At 54.6% G+C, this 25736-nt stretch overlaps 1 protein-coding gene across 1 annotated transcript in view; it reads left to right on the top strand.

Annotated features, from left to right (window-relative positions):
- The first annotated feature begins 1571 nt into the window (after positions 1 to 1571).
- The window catches only part of LOC107307421 (putative ATP-dependent RNA helicase DHX34), a 28910-nt gene continuing 4745 nt past the window's right edge, over positions 1572 to 25736 (top strand). The window contains 12 exon segments of the mRNA XM_085534550.1: positions 1572 to 1743; positions 3467 to 3655; positions 7420 to 7521; positions 9174 to 9395; positions 10406 to 10573; positions 14090 to 14198; positions 15265 to 15299; positions 15301 to 15338; positions 15340 to 15367; positions 18209 to 18457; positions 19857 to 20033; positions 24045 to 24168. Of these exon segments, the coding sequence (XP_085390676.1) occupies positions 1576 to 1743; positions 3467 to 3655; positions 7420 to 7521; positions 9174 to 9395; positions 10406 to 10573; positions 14090 to 14198; positions 15265 to 15299; positions 15301 to 15338; positions 15340 to 15367; positions 18209 to 18457; positions 19857 to 20033; positions 24045 to 24168 (1609 nt within the window). The 5' untranslated portion in view covers positions 1572 to 1575.

The following is a 25736-nucleotide window of genomic DNA, read 5'->3' as shown; positions in this document are numbered from 1 at the left end:
GTCTTCATTTCTCTCCCTCTTTCCCCATATCCCCCCTATACCCCCCTTTACCCCCTATCCCCCCCCATCCCCCCTATATCCCCCATATCCCCCCTATACCTCCCATATCCCACCCTATCCCCCCTAACCCCCCATATCCCCCCCTATATCCCCCCCTAACCCCCCTATACCCTCCATATCCCCCGCTAACCCCCATATCCCCCCATATCCCCCCTATACCCCCCCCTTTACCCCCTATACCCCCCATATCCCCCCATATACCCCCTATACCCCCCATATCCCCCCCACAACCCCCATATCCCCCCCATACCCCTCATATCCCCCCCTATACCCCCCTATCCTCCCTATACCCCCCATATCCCCCCCTATATCCACCCCTAACCCCCCCTATACCCTCCCATACCCCCTTATACCCCCCAATATCCCCCCATATACCCCCCTATACCCCCTATACCCCCCATATCCCCCCCCATACCCCCCATATCCCCCCCTATATACCCATATCCCCCCTTTAACCCCCCTATACCCTCCTCCCCCCCATACCCCCCCCATCCCCCCTATATGCCCCCCCCATCCCCCCTATATCCCCCCACAACCCCCCTATACCCCCTCCATCCCCCCATATCCCCACCTATCCTCCATATCCCCCCTATCCCCCCCTATCCCCCCCTATCCCCCCATATCCCCCCCTATACCCCCCCCATCCCCCCTATACCCCCTATAACCCCCCATATCCCCCTCTATACCCCCCATATCCCCCCCTATACCCACCCTAACCTCCCTATACCCCCTATACCCCCCTATACCCCCTATAACCCCCCCTATACCCCCCATATCCCCCCTATAACCCCCCCATCCCCCCTATACCCCCCATATCCCCCCCTATACCCCCCCCATTCCCTCTATACCCCCCCATCCCCCTATACCCCCCATATCCCCCCCTATATCCCCCCCTAACCCCCCTATACCCCTCATATCACCCCCTATACCCCCTATACCCCCCATATCCCCCCCTATACCCCCCTTATACCCCCCTATACCCCCTTTACCCCCTATACCCCCCCCATCCCCTCTATACCCCCCATATCCCCCCCTATACCCCCCCTAACCCCCCTATACCCCCCATGCCCCCCCTATACCCCCCATATCCCCCCCTATACCCCCCGTAACCCCCCTATACCCCCCATCCCCTTTATATACCCCCCATATCCCCCCTATACCCCCCATATCCCCCCCTATACCCCCCCTATACCCCCTATACCCCCCATATCCCCCCCTATACCCCCCATCCCCCCTTATACCCCCCATATCCCCCCCTATACCCCCCTATACCCCCCATATCCCCCTATACCCCCCTATATCCCCCCACAACCCCCCTATACCCCCCATATCCCCCCCTATACCCCCTATACCCCCCATATCCCCCCTATGCCCCCCCCATATCCCCCCCTATACCCCCTATACCCCCCATATCCGCCCCTATAACCCCCCTATCCCCCCATATCCCCCCATATCCCCCCCATATCCCCCCCTATACCCCCCTATACCCCTATGCCCCCCCCTTAGTTAAAAAGCATGGGGCTGGGAGACCCCCGCTCCTTCCCCTTCCTGGACCCCCCCTCCCCATCCAGCCTGGATTCCTCCATCCATTACCTTCAATCTCAAGGTGCTTTGGACGACACCGAATCCCTGACCCCAATTGGGTCCCTGTTATCCCAGCTCCCCGTCGACGTGGTCTTAGGGTGAGACCCCCCCCAAATTAAATACCCCATATCCCCCCATATCCCCCTATATCCCCCCATATCCCCCCATATCTCCCATATCCCCCCATATCCCCCTATATCCCCCCATATCCCCCCATACCCCCCCATATCCCCCCATATCCCCCCATATCCCCCCCATATCCCCCATAGCCCCCCATATCCCCTATATCCCCCCTATATCCCCCTATATCCCCCCATATCCTCCCCATATCCCCCCATATCCCCCATATCCCCCCCATATCCCCCCATATACCCCCATATCCCCCATATCCCCCCTATATCCCCCATATCCCCCCTATATCCCCCCTATATCCCCCTATATCCCCCCATATCCTCCCCATATCCCCCCATATCCCCCCATATCCCCCCATATCCCCCCATATCCCCCCTATATCCCCCCTATATCCCCCCATATCCCCCCTATATCCCCTCTATATCCCCCATATCCCCCTATATCCCCCCATATCCCCCCATATCCCCCCATATCCCCCCATATACCCCCATATCCTACCATATCCCCCCATATCCCCCCCATATCCCCCTATATCCCCCCATATCCCCCCATATCCCCCTATATCCCCCTATATCCCTCTATATCCCCCATATCCCACCATATCCCCCCATATCCCCCCCATATCCCCCCATATCCCCCCATATCCCCCCATATCCCCACCATATCCCCCCATATCCCCCCATATCCTCCCCATATCCCCCCATATCCCCCCATATCCCCCCATATTCTCCCCATATCCCCCCATATCCCCCCTATATCCCCCCATATCCCCCCTATATCCCCCCTATATCCCCCTATATCCCCCCATATCCTCCCCATATCCCCCCATATCCCCCCATATCCCCCCCATATCCCCCCATATCCCCCCATATCCCCCCATATCCCCCCATATCCCCTATATCCCCCCATATCCCCCCATATCCTCCCCATATTCCCCCCATATCCCCCCCATATCCCCCCATATCCCCCCCATATCCCCCCATATCCCCCCATATCCCCCCATATCCCCCCATATCCTCCCATATCCCCCCATATCCCCCAATATCACCCCATAACCACCTAATCCCACCCCATATCCCCCCATATCCCCCCATATCCCCCCATATCCCCCCATATCCCCCTATATCCCCCCATATCCCCCCATATCCCCCCCATATCCCCCCATATCCCCCTATATCCCCCCATATCCCCCTATACCCCCCCATATCCCCCCATATCCCCCTATATCCCCCCTATATCCCCCTATATCCCCCCATATCCCCCCTATATCCCCCTATATCCCCCCATATCCCCCCATATCCCCCCCATATCCCCCCATATCCCCCCATATCCCCCCATATCCCCCCATATCCCCCCATATCCCCCCATATCCCCCCAATCTTACCCCATATCCCCCCATATCCTCCCCATTTCCCCCTATATCCCCCATATCCCCCCTATATCCCCCCATATCCCCCCTATATCCCCCCATATCCCCCCTATATCCCCCCATATCCCCCCCATATCCCCCCATATCCCCCCATATCCCCCTATATCCCCCTATATCCCCCCATATCCCCCTATATCCCCCCATATCCCCCCATATCCCCCCATATCCCCCCATATCCCCCCATATCCCCCCATATCCCCCCATATCCCCCCATATCCCCCTATATCCCCCCATATCCCCCCTATATCCTGCCCCATAGGGAAGATGTTGGTGTGGGGCTCCCTCCTGGCATTGACCAGCCCCACATTGACGTTGGCCGCCATGTTGAGCGTCCCGACCCCGTTCGTCCTTCGCTCGTCGGACCCCCAAAGGGTCGAGACCCGGAGAACGTTGGAGAACCAACACGGAGACCCCCTGACCCTCCTCAATGCCTTCAATGAGTGGGTCCAGGTAATGGGGGGGGATAGGGACCCCCTACCCTATAGGGATCCCATATAGGGACCCCCATCCCAATGGGACCCCCACCCTATAGGGATCCCATATAGGGACCACCATCCCAATGGATCCCCACCCCATAGGGTCCCTGACCCCATAGGAATCCCATATAGGGACCCCCCACCCTATAAGGACCCCATATAGGGACCCCGACCCCATAGGGACCCCATATAGAGACCCCATATAGGGACCCGACCCCATAGGGACCCCATATAGAGACCCCATATAGGGACCCCAACCCCATAGGGATCACATATAGGGACCCCCAACCCAATGGGACCCCCACCCTATAGGGACCTTCAATCCATAGGGACCCCCTCCCCATAGGGACCCCATATAGGGACCCCCACCCTATAGGGACCCCAATCCATAGGGACCCCCACCCCATAGGGATCCCATATAGGGACTCTGACCCCATAGGGAGGGACCCCAACCCAATGGGACCCCCACCCCATAGAGACCCCCACCCTATAGGGACCCCCACCCCATAGGGACCCCATAGGGACCCCCACCTCATAGGGACCCCATAGGGACCCCCACCCCATAGGGACCCCATATAGGGACCCCAACCCCATAGGGATCCCATATAGGGACCCCATATAGGGACCCTCACCCTATAGGGACCCTATATAGGGACTCTGACCCCATAGGGACCCCCACCCCATAGGGATCCCATATAGGGACCCTGACCCCATAGGGACCCCCACCCCATAGGGATCCCATATAGGGACCCTCACCCCATTAGGGACCCCATATAGGGACCCCTACCCCATTGGGATCCCATATAGGGACTCTGACCCCATAGGGATCCCCACCCTATAGGGACCCCATATAGGGACCCCATATAGGGACTCTGACCCCATAGGGATCCCATATAGGGACCCCCATCCCAATGGACCCCCACCCCATAGGGACCCCCACCCTATAGGGACCCTGACCCCATAGGGACCCCCACCCTATAGAGACCCCATATAGGGACCCTCAACCCATAGGGACCCCCACCCCATAGGGATCCCATATAGGGACTCTGACCCCATAGGGATCCTATATAGGGACCCCCACCCCATAGAGACCCCCACCCTATAGGGACCCCCACCCTATAGGGACCCCCACCCCATAGGGATCCCATATAGAGACCCCCATCCCAATGGGACCCCCACCCTATAGGGATCCCATATAGGGACCCCCATCCCAATGGACCCCCACCCCATAGGGATCCCATATAGGGACCCTCAACCCATAGGGACCCCCACCCTATAGGGACCCCATATAGGGACTCTGACCCCATAGGGACCCCCACCCCATTGGGACCCTGACCCCATAGGGTCCCACCCCAATGGACCCTGACCCCATAGAGACCCCTACCCCATAGGGATCCCATATGGGGACCCCCACCCCATTAGGGATCCCATATAGGGACCCTCAACCCATAGGGACCCTAACACAAAGGGACCCCCACCCCATTGGGACCCCATATAGGGACCCCCACCCCATAGGGATCCCATATAGGGACCCTCACCCCATATGGCCCCAACCCCACCCTATAGGGACCTTCAATCCATAGAGACCCTCAACCCATAGGGTCCCAACCCCATAGAGACCCCCAACCCAAAGGGACCCCATATAGGGACCCTCACCCCATAGGGATCCCATATAGGGACCCCCACCCCATAAGGATCCCATATAGGGACCCCCACCCCATAGGGACCCCAACCCAATGGGACCCCCACCCTATAGGGATCCCATATAGGGACCCCTACCCCATAGGGACCCCATATAGGGTCCCACCCCATGGGGACCCCAACCCAATGGGACCCCCACCCCATAGGGACTCTGACCCCATAGGGATCCCATAGGGACCGTGACCCCATAGAGTCCCACCCCATAGTGACCCCCACCCCCATTTTATACCCCACCCTATAGGGACCTCAACCCAAAGGGACCCCCACCCCATAGGGACCCTGACCCCATAGAGACCCCTACCCCATAGGGACCCCATATAGGGACCCCCACCCCATAGGGACCCCAATCCATAGGGTCCCACCCTATAGAGACCCCCACCCTATAGGGACCCCATAGGGACCCCATATAGAGACCCCCATCCCAAAGGGACCCCATATAGGGACCCCCACCCCATAGGGACCCCATAGGGACCCCATATAGGGACCCCCACCCCATAGGGACCCCATCCCAAAGGAACCCATAGGGACCCCATATAGGGACCCTGACCCCATAGGGACCCTGACCCCAAATGGACCTACACCCCATAAGGACCCTGACCCCATAGGGTCTCCCTACCCATAGGGTCCCACCCCATAGGGAACCCCACCCCAAAGGGACCCCCATCCCATAGGGACCCCATAGGGACCCCCACCCCATTGGGATCCCATATAGGGACCCCCACTCCATAGGGATCCCATATAGGGACCCCCACCCCATAAGGATCCCATATAGGGACCCCCACCCTATAGGGACCCCATATAGGGACCCCCACCCCATAGGGATCCCATAGGGACCCTGACCCCATAGAGACCCCATCCCAATGGACCCTGACCCCATAGGGACCCCCACCCTATAGGGACCCCCACCCCATAGGGATCCTATATAGGGACCCCTACCCCATAGAGACCCCCACCCTATAGGGACCCCCACCCTATAGGGACCCTGACCCCATAGGGACCCCCACCCCATAGGGACCCTAACACAAAGGGACCCCCACCCCAAAGGGACCCCCACCCCATAGAGACCCCTACCCTATAGGGACCCCCACCCCATAGGGACCCCATATACGGACCCCCATCCCATAGGGATCCCATAGGAACCCCAACCCCATAGGGTCTCCCTACCCATAGAGACCCCCACCCCATAGGGATCCCATATAGGGACCCTCAACCCATAGGGACCCCCACCCCATAGGGACCCCATAGGGAACCCATATAGGGACCCCCACCCCATAGGGATCCCACAGGGACCCTGACCCCATAGAGACCCCACCCCAATGGACCCTGACCCCATAGGGACCCCCACCCCATAGGAACCCCATCCCAATGGACCCCCACCCCATAGGGACCCCTACCCCATAGGGTCCCCACCCCATAGGGACCCCCACCCTATAGAGTTCCTACCTCATAGGGACCCCAACCCAAAGGGACCCCCACCCCATAGAGACCGTGACCCCAATGGACCCCCACCCCAATGGACCCCCACCCCATAAGGACCCTGACCCCAAAGGGACCCACACCCCATAGGGACCCTGACCCCATAGGGTCCCCACCCCAAAGGGACCCCCACCCCATAGGGACCCCCACCATTTTATACCCACCCTATAGGGACCTCAACCCAAAGGGACCCCCACCCCATAGGGACCCTGACCCCATAGGGACCCCCACCCCAATGGACCCTGACCCCATAGGGACCCCATATAGGGACCCCCACCCTATAGGGACCCCATAGGGACCTAATCCAAAGGGACCCCCACCCCATAGGGACCCCAACCCAAAGAGTCCCCACCCCATAAGGACCCCCACCCCATAGGGACCCCCACCCCATAGGGACCCCCACCCCATAGGGACCCCATAGGGACCCCCACCCCATTAGGGATCCCATATAGGGACCCCGACCCCATTAGGGATCCCATATAGGGACTCTGACCCCATAAGGGATCCCATATAAGGACCCCCACCCCATAGAGACCCCCACCCCATTTTACCCCCCTATAGGTGAAGTCCCTCCGTCGCGGTGGGTCCCGTAGTTGGTGCCGTCGTCGCGGGTTGGAGGAGCATCGACTCTATGAGGCCGCCAACCTACGGCGCCAGTTCCAGGTTTGGGGACCCCAAAAACACCATTTTTGACCCCAAAATGGCCCCAATTTTACCCCCAAAACCACCCCAAAATACCCCATAACCCCAAATCCCACCCCAAATCCCCCCAATCTCACCCCAAAACTGCCCCAATCTGCCCCAAAATCACCCCAAATCCCCCCAATTTTACCCTAAAACCCCCCCATTCCACCCCAAAACACCCCATAACCCCAAATCCCACCCCATAACCCCCCATATCCCCCCATATCCCCCCAACCCACCCTATATCCCCCCATATCACCCCAAATCCCCCCATTCCCACCCCATATCACCCCATATCCCCCCATATCCTCCCTATATCCCCCCAATCTCACCCCATAACCCCAATCCCACCCCATATCCCCCCATATCCCCCCATATCCCCCCAAATCCCCCCATATCCCCCCATATCCCCCCATTCCCACCCCAAAACCCCCCCTAACCCCAAATCCCACCCCAAACCCACCCGATCTCCTACCAAAGCCACTTAATCTTACCCCAAAACCACCCCAATCCCACCCCAAAATCCCCCATAACCCCAAATCCCACCCCAAATCCCCCCAATCTCACCCCAAAACTGCCCCAATCTGCCCCAAAATCACCCCAAATCCCCCCGATTTTACCCTAAAACTCCCCCATTCCACCCCAAAACCACCCATAACCCCAAATCCCACCCCAAATCCCCCCAAATCCCCCCATTCCCACCCCATATCACCCCAATTCCACCCCATTCTACCCCAAAACCCCCCCATTCCACCCCAAAATCACCCCATATCACCCCATATCCCCCCATTCCCACCCCAAATCCCCCCCAACCTTAAATCCCACCCCATATCACCCTGAAATCACCCCAAAACCCCCCATAACCCCTAATCCCACCCTATATCCCCCCATTCCCACCCCATATCACTCCAATCCCACCCCAAACCCCCCCAATCTTACCCCAAATCCCCCCATATCCCCCCAAATCCCCCATATCCTCCCCATATCCCCCCATATCCCCCCATTTCCCCCCATATCCTCCCCATATCCCCCCATATCCCCCCATTCCCACCCCAAAACCCCCCCTAACCCCAAATCCCACCCCATATCCCCCCCCATAACCCCAAATCCCACCCCATAACCCCCCATATCCCCTCAATCCCACCCCATATCCCCCCATATCCCCCCATTCCCACCCCATATCCCCCCAAAATCACCCCACAACCCCCCCTAACCCCAAATCCCACCCCATATCCCCCCATTCCCACCCCATATCACCCCAATCCCACCCCAAATCCCCCCATAACCCCAAATCCCCCCAATCCCACCCCATATCCCCCCATATCCCCCCCAAATCCCCCCATATCCTCCCCATATCCCCCCATATCCTCCTCATATCCCCCCATATCCCCCCATATCCCCCCATATCCCCCCCATATCCCCTCATTTCCCCCCATATCCCCCCATATCCCCCCATATCCCCCCATATCTCCCCATATCCTCCCCATATCCTCCCCATATCCCCCCATATCCCCCCATATCCCCCCAATCCCACCCCAAATCCCCCCCCAACCCCAAATCCCACCCTAAACCCCCCCATAACCCCCCATATCCCCCCCCTATTTTAAACCCCCCCCCCCTTTCATTTATAGGATCTCCTCCGGGACCACCACCTCATCCCCCCACCCCACAACGACCCCCGGACCCCAACCCAATATCGGGATCCTCATCGTCGTGCTCTACAGCGCCTCTATCGGTCACAGGGTGGTACTGCAACGAGACCCCGCAAGGTCTTAAAGTTAAAGGGGGGGGAGGAAGAAGAGGAGGAGGAGGAAGATGAGGGAGGGTCCGGGGAGCTCAATGTGGATATACAGGTGAGGGGGGGGGGTTTTGGGGTGAAATCGTGGGGTTTTGGGGTCTGGGGTTGGGTTTAGGGGGGTTTGGGTCAAAATCCCACCTCAAGACTTGAGTTTTTGGGTCAAGATTTGGGTCTTTTGGGTCAAAATCTCACCTCAAGACTTGAGTTTTTGGGTCCAGATTTGGCTCTTTCAGGTCTAAATCCCACCTCAAGATTCAGGTTTTTTGGGTCAAAATCCCACCTCAAGATTTGGGTTTTTTGGGTCTAATTCCCACCTCAAGATTTGGGTTTTTGGGTCAAAATCCCACCTCAAGACTTGAGTTTTTGGGTGAAGATTTGGGTTCTTTGGGTCAAAATCCCGCCTCAAGATTCGGGTTCTTTTGGATCTAAATCCCACCTCAAGATTTGGGTCTTTTGGGTCAAAATCCCACCTCAAGATTTGAGTTTTTGGGTCAAGATTTGGGTCTAAATCCCACCTCAAGATTCGGGTTCTTTGGGTCAAAATCCCACCACAAGACTTGAGTTTTTGGGTCAAGATTTGGGTCTTTTGGGTCAAAATCCCACCTCAAGACTTGAGTTTTTGGGTGAAGATTCGGGTTCTTTGGGTCAAAATCCCAACTCAAGATTCAGGTTTTTGGGTCGAAATCCTACCTCAAGACTTGAGTTTTTGGGTCAAAATTTGGGTCTTTTCGGTCTAAATCCCACTTCAAGATTTGGGTCTTTTGGGTCTAATTCCCACCTCAAGATTTGGGTCTTTTGGGTCAAAATCCCACCTCAAGACTTGAGTTTTTGGGTCAAGATTTGGGTCTTTTGGGTCAAAATCCCACCTCAAGACTTGAGTTTTTGGGTCCAGATTTGGCTCTTTCGGGTCTAAATCCCACCTCAAGATTCGGGTTCTTCGAGTTGCGTTTTTGGGTCCAGATTTGGCTCTTTTGGGTCTAAATCCCTTCCATCAGCTTCATATAATTCTCTCCAACCCTCCCCCCTCCCCATTTATCCTTTATTTTGGGTTAAAAACCCCCAAAGGACGTCAAATTCCAGCTCCGACACGACGTGGCCGAACTTCAGGCTTCCTCCAGCTCCGACCTGACCCCCTCCCACATTTCCCTTCTCAAACTGGTTCTATGTCGGGGTCTGTACCCCCAACTCGCCATCCCGGACCCCCTCAATGACAGCAGGAAGGATTCCGACCAGGTAACCCCCCCTCCCACCCCATAATATTTAATGCCTTAATTTTGGGGTCGGATGGGCCTTTTTTGGGTCAACCATTGGGGATAGTTGGGTTTTTGGGGTCTCCCATTGGGGATACTTGGGTTTTTAGGGTCTTCCATTGGGAATACTTGGGTTTTGGGGTCACCTGTTGACGATATCGGGGTTTTTAGGCTATTTATTGGTGATAATAGGGTCTTTTGGGGTCTCTCATTGGAGATACTTGGGTTTTGGGGTCACCCATTGATGATTTGGGGTCTTTTGGGTCACCTGTTGATGATATCGGGGTTTTTAGGCCATTTAATGGTGATAATAGGATCTTTTGGGGTCTCCCATTGGGGATACTTGGGTTTTTGGGGTCTTCCATTGGGAATACTTGGGTTTTTGGGGTCTCCCATTGGGGATACTTGGGTATTTGGGGTCAACCATTGGGGATAGTTGGGTTTCGGGGTCTTCCATTGGGGATACTTGAGTTTTGGGGTCTTCCATTGGGGATAGTTGGGTTTTGGGGTCTCCCATTGGGGATACTTGGGTTTTTGGGGTCTTCCATTGGGGATACTTGGGTTTTTGGGGTCTCCCATTGGGTATACTTGGGATTTTGGGTCTCCCATTGATGATATGGGGTCTTTTGGGTCTCCTATTGATAATATCGGGATTTTTAGGACTTCGTTGGTGATAATAGGGTCTTTTGGGGTCACCCACTGGGGATACTTGGGTTTTTGGGGTCTCCCATTGGGGATACTTGGGTTTTGGGGTCTTCCATTGGGAATACTTGGGTTTTTGGGGTCTCCCATTGGGAATACTTGGGTCTTTTGGGTCACCCGTTGATGATATCGGGGTTTTTAGGCCTTCGTTGGTGATAATAGGGTCTTTTGGGGTCTCCCATTGGGGATACTTGGGTTTTGGGGTCTCCCATTGGGGATAGTTGGGTTTTGGGGTCTCTCATTGGGAATACTTGGGATTTTGGGGTCTCCCATTGGGGATACTTGGGTTTTTGGGGTCTCCCATTGGGGATACTTGAGTTTTTGGGGTCTTCCATTGGGAATACTTGGGTTTTTGGGTCTTCCATTGGGGATACTTGGGTTTTTGGGTCTTCCATTGGGGATACTTGGGTTTTTGGGGTCTCCCATTGGGAATACTTGGGTTTTTGGGGTCTCCCATTGGAGATACTTGGGTTTTTGGGGTCTTCTATTGGGAATACTTGGGTCTTTTGGGTCTCCCATTGATGATATCGGGATTTTTAGGCCTTCGTTGGTGATAATAGGGTCTTTTGGGGTCTCTCATTGGGGATACTTGGGTTTTGGGGTCTTCCATTGGGGATACTTGGGTTTTGGGGTCTCCCATTGGGGATACTTGGGTTTTTGGGGTCTTCCATTGGGGATACTTGGGTTTTTGGGGTCTTCCATTGGGGATACTTGGGTTTTGGGGTCTCCCATTGGGGATAGTTGGGTTTTTGGGGTCTTCCATTGGGGATACTTGGGTTTTGGGGTCTCCCATTGGGGATACTTGGGTTTTGGGGTCACCCATTGGGGATAGTTGGGTTTTGGGGTCTCCCATTGGGAATACTTGGGTTTTGGGGTCTCCCATTGGGGATAGTTGGGTTTTGGGGTCTTCCGTTGGGGATACTTGGGATTTGGGGTCTCCCATTGATGATATGGGGTGTTTTAGGTCTCCCATTGATGATATCGGGGTTTTTAGGTCTTCGTTGGTGATAATAGGGTCTTTTGGGGTCTCTCATTGGAGATACTTGGGTTTTGGGGTCTCCCATTGGGAATACTTGGGTTTTGGGGTCTTCCATTGGGGATACTTGGGTTTTTGGGGTCTCCCATTGGAGATACTTGGGATTTTGGGTCTCCCATTGATGATATGGGGGTTTTTAGGCCATTCATTGGTGATAATAGGGTATTTTTGGGTCACCCATTGGGGATACTTGGGTTTTTGGGGTCTTCCATTGGGAATACTTGGGTTTTTGGGGTCTTCCATTGGGAATACTTGGGTTTTGGGGTCTTCCATTGGGGATACTTGGGTTTTGGGGTCTCCCATTGATGATATGGGGTGTTTTAGGTCAACCATTGATGATATCGGAGTTTTTAGGCCATTCATTGGTGATAATAGGGTCTTTTTGGGGTCTCTCATTGGAGATACTTGAGTTTTTGGGGTCTCCCATTGGGGATACTTGGGTTTTGGGGTCTCCCATTGATGATTTGGGGTCTTTTGGGTCTCCCGTTGATGATATGGGGGTTTTTAGGCCTTCGTTGGTGATAATAGGGTCTTTTGGGGTCTCTCATTGGAGATACTTGAGTTTTTGGGGTCTCCCATTGGGGATACTTGAGTTTTTGGGGTCTCCCATTGGGGATACTTGAGTTTTTGGGGTCTTCCATTGGGGATACTTGGGTTTTTGGGGTCTCCCATTGATGATATGGGGTCTTTTGGGTCTCCTATTGATGATATCGGGGTTTTTAGGTCTTCGTTGGTGATAATAGGGTCTTTTGGGGTCTCCCATTGGGGATACTTGGGTTTTGGGGTCTTCCATTGGGAATACTTGGGTTTTGGGGTCTCCCATTGGGGATACTTGGGTTTTGGGGTCTTCCATTGGGGATACTTGGGTTTTTGGGGTCTTCCATTGGGGATGCTTGGGTTTTTGGGGTCTCCCATTGGGGATACTTGGGTTTTGGGGTCTTCCATTGATGATTTGGGGGTTTTTAGGTCTTCGTTGGTGATAATAGGGTCTTTTGGGGTCTCTCATTGGAGATACTTGGGTTTTGGGGTCTCCCATTGGGGATACTTGGGTTTTGGGGTCTTCCATTGGGGATACTTGGGTTTTGGGGTCTCCCATTGGGGATAGTTGGGTTTTTGGGGTCACTCATTGGGGATACTTGGGTTTTGGGGTCTTCCATTGGGGATACTTGGGTTTTTGGGGTCTTCCATTGGGGATACTTGGGTTTTTGGGGTCTTCCATTGGGGATACTTGGGTTTCGGGGTCTTCTATTGGGAATACTTGGGTCTTTTGGGTCTCCCATTGATGATATCGGGATTTTTAGGCCTTCGTTGGTGATAATAGGGTCTTTTGGGGTCTCTCATTGGGGATACTTGGGTTTTTGGGGTCTTCCATTGGGGATACTTGGGTTTTTGGGGTCTCCCATTGGGGATAGTTGGGTTTTGGGGTCTTCCATTGGGGATACTTGGGTTTTTGGGGTCTTCCATTGGGGATACTTGGGTTTTTGGGGTCTTCCATTGGGGATACTTGGGTTTTTGGGGTCTCCCATTGGGGATACTTGGGTTTTTGGGTCTCCCATTGATGATTTGAGGGTTTTTAGGCCATTCATTGGTGATAATAGGGTCTTTTTGGGGTCACCCATTGGGAATACTTGTCTTTTTGGGTCACCCTTACCCATTAATATTGCGGATTTTAGTTCTCCCATTGACGATGGCGGCCATTTTAGTTCACCTCCCCCTTAAAATTAAGGTTTTTCGATGGGCTGATTTTTGCTCTTTCTATAGATTTTTCACACCAAAACCAAGCAGGGCATCAGCCTTCACCCTACCTGTGTCTTTGCCACCAGCCCTGAGCTGCTTCATGCCAAGGGGAGGAAAGAGCGCGGCACCGAAGGTAGAAAGAAATAGTGGGGATTTAGGGGCAACATATCGGATTTTGGGGCCGTTTGTTGATGATTTGGGTGATTTTAGGCCATTCATTGGTGATAATTGGGTTTAGTTGGGGGTATATGGGATTTTGGGGCCGTTTGTTGATGATTTGGGGGATTTTAGGCCATTCATTGGTGATAATTGGGTTTTGTTGGGGGTATATGGGATTTTGGGGCCGTTTGTTGATGATTTGGGGGTTTTTAGGCCATTCATTGGTGATAATTGGGTTTTTTGGGGGGTATATGGGATTTTGGGGTCACCCATTGATGATTTGGGGGATTTTAGGCCATTCATTGGTGATAATTGGGTCTTGTTGGGGGTATATGGGATTTTGGGGCCGTTTATTGATGATTTGGGGGTTTTTAGGCATTCATTGGTGACAGTTGGGTTTTGTGGGGGTATATGGGATTTTGGGGCCATTTGTTGATGATTTGGGGGATTTTAGGCCATTCGTTGGTGATAATTGGGTTTTGTTGGGGGTATATGGGATTTTGGGGCCATTTGTTGATGATTTGGGGGATTTCAGGCCATTCATTGGTGATAATTGGGTTTTGTTGGGGGTATATGGGATTTTGGGGCCGTTTGTTGATGATTTGGGGGTTTTTAGGCCATTCATTGATTATAATAGGATCTTTGGGGTCACCCATTGGGAATACTTGGGTTTTTGGGTCACCCATTGATGATTTGGGGGTTTTTAGGCCATTTTTGGGCCGTTCATTGATGATTTGAGGGTTTTTAGGCCATTTTTGGGGCCATTCATTGATGATTTGGGGGTTTTTAGGCCATTTTTGGGGCCATTCATTGATGATTTTGGGGTTTTTAGGCCATTTTTGGGGCCATTCATTGATGATTTGGGGGTTTTTAGGCCATTTTTGGGGCCATTCATTGATGATTTGGGTTGTTTTAGGCCATTCATTGGCTATAACAGGATCTTTTGGGGTCACACCCATTGAGGATACTTGTATTTTTGGGGTATTACTTTATGATTTTAGGGGTTTTGGGTCCAGCTGAGTTGTCCCCATGTCCCCCAGCAGGGGACGGGATGAGCTGCCACCACCAGCTCCTGGGCCTTCGTCTCGCTGCTGGAGACCACCAACCCTACCTGGTCACTGCATCCGCGTCCCTGCGCTGCAGGTGGGTCCTCCTCCCCTTCCTCTTCCTCTTCCTCTTCCTCTTCCTCTTCATCTTCCTCTTCTTCCTCTTCCTCCCCATCCTCTTTCTCCCCATCCTCTTCCTCCTCTTCCTCTTCCTCCTCTTCCTCTTCCTCTTCCTCTTCCTCTTCCTCTTCTTCCTCTTCCTCCCCATCCTCTTTCTCCCCATCCTTCCTCCCTCCTCTTCCTCTTCCTCCTCCTCTTCCTCTTCCTCTTCCTCTTCCTCTTCCTCTTCCTCTTCCTCTTCCTCTTCCTCTTCCTCTTCTTCCTCTTCCTCCCCATCCTCTTTCTCCCCATCCTCTTCCTCCTCTTCCCCTTCCCCTTCCTCTTCCCCTTCCTCTTCCTCTTCCTCTTCTTCTTCTTCCTCTTCCTCTTCTTCTTCCTCTTCCTCTTCCCCTACCTCTTCCTCTTCCTCTTCATCCTCCTTCCTTTCCTTCTTCCTCTTCCTCTTCATCCTCCTCTTCCTCTTCCCCTTCCTCTTCCTCTTCCTCTTCCTCTTCCTCTTCACCCTCTTCCTTCCTCTTCCTCTTCCTCTTCCTCTTCCTCTTCCTCCCTTTCCTTCCTCTCCATCCTCTTCCTCTCCTCCCCTCCCATCCCTCCCCTTCCCCTTCCCCTTCCCCTTCCTCTTCCCCTTCCTCTTCCTCTTCCCTCTTCCTCTTCCTCTTCCTCTTCCTCTTTCCTCTTCCTCTTCCTCTTCCTCTTCCTCTTCTCTTCCTCTTCCTCTTCCTCTTCCCCTTCCTCTTCCTCTTCCTCTTCCCCTTCTCTTCCTCTTCCTCTTCCCCTTCCCCTCCCTCTTCCTCTTCCTCTTCCTCTTCCCCTTCCCTCCCTTCTTTCTCTCCATCCTCTTCCTCTTCCTCCCCATCCTATCCCTTCCTCTTCCTCTTCCTCTTCCTCTTCCTCTTCTTCTTCTTCCTCTTCCTCTTCTTCTTCCTCTTCCTCTTCCCCTTCCTCCTCCTTCCTTCCTCTTCCTCTTCCTCTTCCTCTTCCTCTTCCTCTTCCTCTTCCTCTTCCTCTTCCTCTTTATCTTCCCTCTTCCTCTTTAACTTCCCCTTCCCCTTCCCCTTACCCTTCCTTTCTCTCCATCCTCTTCCTCTTCCTCCCCATCCTATCCCATCCCCTTCCTCTTCCTCTTCCTCCTCCTCTTCCCCTTCCTCTTCATCCTCCTCTTCCTTCCTCTTCTTCTTCTTCCTCTTCCTCTTCCTCTTCCTCTTCCTCTTATTCTTTCTCTTCCCCTTCCCTTTCCTCGGCATTCCCTTTCCTCTCCCTCCCCTCCCCATTAACCCCTCTCCCTTTCCCCTCCCAATAACCCTTCTCCCCTTCCCCCCCTCCCCCCCCATTAACCCTCTCCCTTCCCTCCCCCCCAATATCCCCTCTCCCCTTCCCCCCTCTCCATTAACCCCTCTCCCCTTTCCCTCCCCTCCCCAATATCCCCTCACCCCTTCCCCTCCCAATAACCCTCTCCCTTTCCCCTCCCCAATAACCCCCTTTCCCCCCCTCCCCATTCACCCCTCTCCCTTTCCTCCCCCCCATATTCCCCCCTCCCCCCTTCCCTCCCCAATAACCTTCTCCCTTCCCCACCTCCCAATACCCCCTCTCCCCCTTTCCCCCCCCATTAACACCTCTCCCTCCCCATTAACCCTCTTCCCCCTTTCCCTCCCTCTCCAATACCCCTCTCCCCCTTTCCCCTCCCCAATAAACCCCTTTCCCTCCTCCCCCATTAACCCCTCTCCCCTTTCCTCTTCCCCCCCCCCCAATAACCCCTCTCCCTCCCCCTCCCCATTAATCCCTCTCCCCTTTCCCCTCCCCAATAAACCCCTTTCCCCCCCTCCCCATATCCCCTCTCCCCTTTTCCCTCCCCATTAACCCCTCTCCCCTTCCCCCCTCCCCAATTACCCTCCCCATTAACCCCTCTCCCCTTTTCTCTTCTCCCCTCCCCAATAACCCCTCTCCTCTCCCCCCCTCCCCAATAAACCCCTTTCTCCCCCTCCTCAATATCCCCTCTCCCCTTTCCCCTCCCCATTAAACCCCTTTCTCCCCCTCCCCATTAACCTCTCTCCCCTCCCTCCCCCTCCCCTCTTTCCCCCCCTCCCCAATAACCTCTCTCCCCTTTCTCATCCCCATTAACCCCTCTTCCCTTTCCCTTCCCCCTCCCCAATAACCCCTGTCCCCTTCCTACCCCCTCCCCAATAACCCCTCTCCCCTTTCCCCCCCCCCAATAACCCCTTTCCCCCCTCCCCAATAACCCCTATCCCCTTTCCCCTCCCCAATAACCTCTCTCCCCTTCCCCGTCTCCCATTAACCCCTCTCCCCTCTCCCCTTTCCCCCTCCCCATTAACCCCTCTCCCTTCCCCCCCTCCCCAATAAACCCCTTTCCCCCCCTCCCCATTAACCCCTCTCCCTTCCCTCCCCCCAATATCCCCTCTCCCCTTCCCCCCTCCCCAATAACCCCTCTCCCCTTCCCTGTCTCCCATTAACCCCTCTCCCCTCTCCCTTTCCCCTCCCCAATAAACCCCTTTCCCCCCTCCCCATTAACCCCTCTCCCCTTTCTCCCCCCTCCCCAATATCCCCTCACCCCTTTCCCCCCCAATAACCCCTTCCCCCCTCCCCAATACCCCTCTCCCCTCTCCTCTCCCTCACCTCCCCTCCTCCTTAACCCCTCTCCCTTCCCTCCTCCCCCATTAACCCCTCTCCCCTTTCCCCCCCTCCCCCTCCCCAATAACCCCCTTTGCCCCCCTCCCCATTAACCCCTCTCCCCTTTCCCCTCCCCAATAACCCCCTTCCCCCCCTCCCCATTAACCCCTCTCCCTTCCCCTCTCCCCCCCAGACCCTCCTGCTCTTCTCCCACTCCCTGGACACCAACGCCGACTGCACGACGCTGGTGGCAGATCAATGGTTGGAGCTGCTCCTCCCAGACCCCAATTCAGCCCTACAACTCATAGCGACGGCCTTGAGGCTTCGAGCTGAATGGGAGAAGCTCCTGGACCAGCACTTGGGGGGCAGCAGTGGGGCAGAGCTCGGGGAGAGGGATTCGGCCTCGTTGAGAAGGGGGCTGCTGGAGTTCCTGGAGGAGAAGGTGGGGATAGGGGGGATCTATGGGGTTGGTTGAGTTCTATAGGGTTTAGTTGGGTTTTATGGGGATCTATGGGGTTTTGGGGGGTTGGTTGAGATCTATGGGGTATTACTTGGGGTTGGTTGAGTTCTATAGGGTTTAGTTGGGTTTTATGGGGATCTATGGGGTTTTGGTGGGGTTGGTTGAGTTCTATAGGGTTGGGTTGGGTTTTATGGGGATCTATGGGGTTTACTTGGGGTTGGTTGAGTTCTATAGGGTTGGGTTGGGGTTTAGTTGGGTTTTATGGGGTTTTGATGGGGTTGATTGAGTTCTATAGGGTTGGGTTGGGGTTTAGTTGGGTTTTGTAGGGATCTATTGGGGTTTAGTTGGCTTTAATGGGGATCTATGGGGTTTAGTTGCGTTGATTGAGTTCTATAGGGTTGGGTTGGGGTTTAGTTGGGTTTAATGGGGATCTATGGGGTTTTGATGGGGTTGGTTGAGTTCTATAGGGTTGGGTTGGGGTTTAGTTGGGTTTTGTAGGGATCTATGGGGGTTTAGTTGGGTTTAATGGGATCTATGGGGTTTTGTAGGGTTTGGTTGAGTTCTATAGGGTTGGGTTGGGGTTTATGGGGATCTATGGGGTATTACTTGGGGTTGGTTGAGTTCTATAGGGTTGGGTTGGGGTTTAGTTGGGTTTTATGGGGATCTATAGGGTATTACTTGGGGTTGGTTGAGTTCTATAGGGTTTAGTTGGGTTTAATGGGGATCTATGGGGTTTAGTTGGGGTTGGTTGAGTTCTATAGGGTTTAGTTGGGCTTAATGGGGATCTATGGGGTATTACTTGGGGTTGGTTGAGTTCTATAGGGTTGGGTTGGGGTTTAGTTGGGTTTAATGGGGATCTATGGGGTTATTGATGGGGGGGGGTTGAGTTCTATAGGGTTGGGTTGGGTTTTATGGGGATCTATGGGGTTTTATGGGGTTGGTTGAGTTCTATAGGGTTTAGTTGGGTTTAATGGGGATCTATGGGGTATTACTTGGGGTTGGTTGAGTTCTATAGGGTTGGGTTGGGGTTTAGTTGGGTTTTGTAGGGATCTATTGGGGTTTAGTTGGCTTTAATGGGGATCTATGGGGTTTAGTTGCGTTGATTGAGTTCTATAGGGTTGGGTTGGGGTTTAGTTGGGTTTAATGGGGTTGGTTGAGTTCTATAGGGTTTAATTGGGTTTTATGGGGATCTATGGGGTATTACTTGGGGTTGGTTGAGTTCTATAGGGTTGGGTTGGGTTTAATGGGGATCTATGGGGTATTACTTGGGGTGGGTTGAGTTCTATAGGGTTGGGTTGGGTTGTATGGGGATCTATGGGGTTTAGTTGGGTTTAATGGGGATCTATGGGGTTTCTCATCCCGCCCCATTGATCCCCTATAGGTCCCATATCGCCTCCGCCATCTCACTGCCCTCCAACAACGCTCCCTATACGTCGGACCCCAAACCGTGTCGGCTGCCCCACAAGTCCCGGCTCTATTGAAGGGGATGGACATGAAACCCCATGAAACCAAAGGGGGGCAACGCGTCACCCCATTCCTGACCTACAACTGCCTGGCCGTGAGTGGGGACCCCCCTTATCTCACCCCATTGACCCACATCATCCCATTGACCCACATCATCCCATTGACCCACATCACCCCATTGACCCACATCACCCCATTGACCCACATCATCTCACCCCATTGACCCACATCATCCCATTGACCCACATCACCCCATTGACCCACATCACCCCATTGACCCACATCATCCCATTGACCCACATCATCCCATTGACCCACATCACCCCATTGACCCACATCACCCCATTGACCCACATCATCCCACCCCATTGACCCACATCATCCCACCCCATTGACCCATCTCACCCCATTGACCCACATCATCCCACCCCATTGACCCACATCATCCCATTGACCCACATCATCTCACCCCATTGACCCACATCATCCCATTGACCCACATCATCCCATTGACCCACATCATCTCACCCCATTGACCCACATCACCCCATTGACCCACATCATCCCATTGACCCACATCATCCCATTGACCCACATCATCCCATTGACCCACATCATCTCACCCCATTGACCCACATCACCCCATTGACCCACATCATCCCACCCCATTGACCCACATCATCTCACCCCATTGACCCACATCATCCCACCCCATTGACCCATCCCACCCCATTGACCCACATCACCCCATTGACCCACATCATCCCACCCCATTGACCCACATCATCCCATTGACCCACATCATCCCATTGACCCACATCACCCCATTGACCCACATCATCCCACCCCATTGACCCACATCATCTCACCCCATTGACCCACATCATCCCACCCCATTGACCCACATCATCCCATTGACCCATCTCACCCCATTGACCCACATCACCCCATTGACCCACATCATCTCACCCCATTGACCCACATCATCTCACCCCATTGACCCACATCATCCCATTGACCCACATCACCCCATTGACCCATCTCACCCCATTGACCCACATCATCCCATTGACCCACATCATCCCATTGACCCACATCATCCCACCCCATTGACCCATCTCACCCCATTGACCCACATCATCCCACCCCATTGACCCACATCATCCCATTGACCCACATCATCCCATTGACCCACATCATCTCACCCCATTGACCCACATCATCCCATTGACCCACATCATCCCACCCCATTGACCCACATCATCCCATTGACCCACATCATCCCATTGACCCACATCACCCCATTGACCCACATCATCCCACCCCACTGACCCACATCATCCCACCCCATTGACCCATCCCACCCCATTGACCCATCTCACCCCATTGACCCACATCACCCCATTGACCCACATCACCCCATTGACCCACATCATCCCATTGACCCACATCATCCCACCCCATTGACCCATCTCACCCCATTGACCCATCCCACCCCATTGACCCACCTCACCCCATTGACCCACATCATCCCACCCCATTGACCCACATCATCCCACCCCATTGACCCACATCATCCCACCCCATTGACCCACATCATCCCATTGACCCACATCATCCCATTGACCCACATCATCCCATTGACCCACATCATCCCACCCCATTGACCCACATCATCCCACCCCATTGACCCACATCATCCCACCCCATTGACCCACATCATCCCATTGACCCACATCATCCCATTGACCCACATCATCCCACCCCATTGACCCACATCATCCCACCCCATTGACCCACATCATCCCCATTGACCCACATCATCCCATTGACCCACATCATCCCACCCCATTGACCCACATCATCCCATTGACCCACATCATCCCATTGACCCACATCATCCCATTGACCCACATCATCACACCCCATTGACCCACATCATCCCACCCCATTGACCCATCTCACCCCATTGACCCATCTCACCCCATTGACCCACATCACCCCATAGACCCACATCATCCCATAGACCCACATCACCCCATTGACCCACATCATCCCATTGACCCACATCATCCCACCCCATTGACCCACATCATCCCATTGACCCACATCACCCCATTGACCCACATCACCCCATTGACCCACATCATCCCATTGACCCACATCATCCCATTGACCCACATCACCCCATTGACCCACATCACCCCATTGACCCACATCATCCCACCCCATTGACCCACATCATCCCACCCCATTGACCCATCTCACCCCATTGACCCACATCATCCCATTGACCCACATCATCCCATTGACCCCCCTTATCTCACCCCATTGACCCACATCATCCCATTGACCCACATCATCCCATTGACCCACATCACCCCATTGACCCACATCATCCCACCCCATTGACCCATCTCACCCCATTGACCCACATCATCCCATTGACCCACATCATCTCACCCCATTGACCCACATCATCCCATTGACCCACATCATCTCACCCCATTGACCCACATCATCCCATTGACCCACATCATCCCATTGACCCACATCATCCCATTGACCCACATCATCCCACCCCATTGACCCACATCATCCCACCCCATTGACCCACATCATCCCACCCCATTGACCCACATCACCCCATTGACCCACATCATCCCATTGACCCATCTCACCCCATTGACCCACATCACCCCATTGACCCACATCATCCCATTGACCCACATCATCCCATTGACCCACATCATCCCACCCCATTGACCCATCCCACCCCATTGACCCACATCATCCCACCCCATTGACCCACATCATCCCATTGACCCACATCATCCCACCCCATTGACCCACATCATCCCATTGACCCACATCATCCCACCCCATTGACCCACATCATCCCACCCCATTGACCCACATCACCCCATTGACCCACATCATTCCACCTCATTGACCCACATCATCCCATTGACCCACATCATCCCACCCCATTGACCCATCTCACCCCATTGACCCACATCATCTCACCCCATTGACCCATCTCACCCCATTGACCCACATCATCCCACCCCATTGACCCACATCATCCCACCCCATTGACCCACATCATCCCATTGACCCACATCATCCCATTGACCCCCCTTATCTCACCCCATTGACCCACATCATCCCATTGACCCACATCATCCCATTGACCCACATCACCCCATTGACCCACATCATCCCACCCCATTGACCCATCTCACCCCATTGACCCACATCATCCCATTGACCCACATCATCTCACCCCATTGACCCACATCATCCCATTGACCCACATCATCTCACCCCATTGACCCACATCATCCCATTGACCCACATCATCCCATTGACCCACATCATCCCATTGACCCACATCATCCCACCCCATTGACCCACATCATCCCACCCCATTGACCCACATCATCCCACCCCATTGACCCACATCACCCCATTGACCCACATCATCCCATTGACCCATCTCACCCCATTGACCCACATCACCCCATTGACCCACATCATCCCATTGACCCACATCATCCCATTGACCCACATCATCCCACCCCATTGACCCATCCCACCCCATTGACCCACATCATCCCACCCCATTGACCCACATCATCCCATTGACCCACATCATCCCACCCCATTGACCCACATCATCCCATTGACCCACATCATCCCACCCCATTGACCCACATCATCCCACCCCATTGACCCACATCACCCCATTGACCCACATCATTCCACCTCATTGACCCACATCATCCCATTGACCCACATCATCCCACCCCATTGACCCATCTCACCCCATTGACCCACATCATCTCACCCCATTGACCCATCTCACCCCATTGACCCACATCATCCCACCCCATTGACCCACATCATCCCACCCCATTGACCCACATCATCCCATTGACCCACATCATCCCACCCCATTGACCCACATCACCCCATTGACCCACATCATCCCACCCCATTGACCCATCCCACCCCATTGACCCACATCATCCCATTGACCCACATCACCCCATTGACCCATCTCACCCCATTGACCCACCTCACCCCATTGTGCCCCCTATAGACGGATACTGACCTATATAACGAGTGTCTGCGGAGCTTCTGGACTTGCCCCCATTGTGGGGTCCACGCTCCATTCACCCCAATGGAGAGGGTCTGCCATGAGAACGAGTGTCGGCCACAAGGTTGTGGGTCAATGGGGGTTTAAGGGGGGGATGTGGGGTGGTCTATGGGGTGGGGGGGTCCTGGGGTCTATGGGGGTCTTGGGTTCTATGGGGTCCTGGGTTCTATGGGGATGGGGGTCTTGGGTTCTATGGGGGTCTTGGGTTCCATGGGGGTCTTGGGTTCTATAGGGATGGGGGTCTTGGGTTCTATGGGGTCATGGGTTCTATAGGGATGGGGGTCCTGGGGTCTATAGGGATAGGGGTCTTGGGTTCTATGGGGGTCCCAGGGTCTATAGGGATGGGGGTCCTGGGGTCTATGGGGTCCTGGGTTCTATGGGGTCTTGGGTTCTATGGGGTGGGGGTCTTGAGGTTCTATGGGGGTCATGGGTTCTATAGGGATGGGGGTCCTGGGGTCTATGGGGGTTGTGGGTTCTATGGGGTGGGGGTCTTGGGTTCTATGGGGTCATGGGTTCTATAGGGATGGGGGTCCTGGGGTCTATAGGGATAGGGGTCCTGGGGTCTATGGGGTCCCGGGGTCTATAGGGGTGGGGGTCCTGGGGTCTATGGGGTCCCGGGGTCTATAGGGATGGGGGTCCTGGGGTTCTATGGGGATGGGGGTCCTGGGTTCTATGGGGTGGGGGTCTTGGGTTCTATGGGGTCATGGGTTCTATAGGGATGGGGGTCCTGGGGTCTATAGGGATGGGGGTCCTGGGGTTCTATGGGGGTTGTGGGTTCTATAGGGGATGGGGGTCCTGGGTTCTATGGGGTGGGGGTCTTGGGTTCTATGGGGGTCATGGGGTCTATAGGGGTCGTGGTGTCTATAGGGGATGGGGGTCCTGGGTTCTATGGGATGGGGGTCTTAGGGTTCTATGGGGTCATGGGTTCTATGGGGTGGGGGTCTTGGGTTCTATGGGGGTTGTGGGTTCTATTGGGATGGGGGTCCTGGGTTCTATGGGGGTTGTGGGTTCTATGGGGATGGGGGTCCTGGGGTCTATGGGGTCCTGGGTTCTATGGGGATGGGGATCCTGGGGTCCTATGGGGACAGGGTTCTATGGGGTCTATAGGGATGGGGGTCTTGGGGTCTATGGGGTCCTGGGGTCTATAGGGATGGGGGTCCTGGGTTCTATGGGGTGGGGGTCTTGGGTTCTATGGGGTCCTGGGTTCTATGGGTTCCTGGGTTCTATGGTGATGGGGGTTCTATGGGGTCTTGGGTTCTATGGGGATGGGGGTCCTGGGGTCTATAGGGATAGGGGTCTTGGGGTTCTATGAGGTCCTGGGTTCTATGGGGTCTTGGGTTCTATGGGATGGGGGTCTTGGGTTCTATGGGGGTCATGGGTTCTATGGGGTCTTGGGTTCTATGGGGATGGGGGTTCTATGGGGTCCTGGGTTCTATGGGGTCCTGGGTTCTATGGGGTCGGGGGTCCTGGGGTCTATAGGGATAAGGGTCATGGGTTCTATGGGGGTCTTGGGTTCTATGGGGGTCGTGGTGTCTATAGGGATGGGGGTCTTGGGTTCTATGGGGGTTCTATGGGGTCTATAGGGATGGGGGTCCTGGGGTTCTATGGGGACAGGGTTCTATGGGGTCTATAGGG

The sequence above is a fragment of the Coturnix japonica genome, unplaced genomic scaffold (assembly GCF_054131305.1).
Source record: "Coturnix japonica strain WE unplaced genomic scaffold, WE-NBRP24 Scf085, whole genome shotgun sequence".
Taxonomy (NCBI): Eukaryota; Metazoa; Chordata; class Aves; order Galliformes; family Phasianidae; genus Coturnix; species Coturnix japonica.
This window is presented reverse-complemented; position numbering and strand designations above follow the sequence as displayed.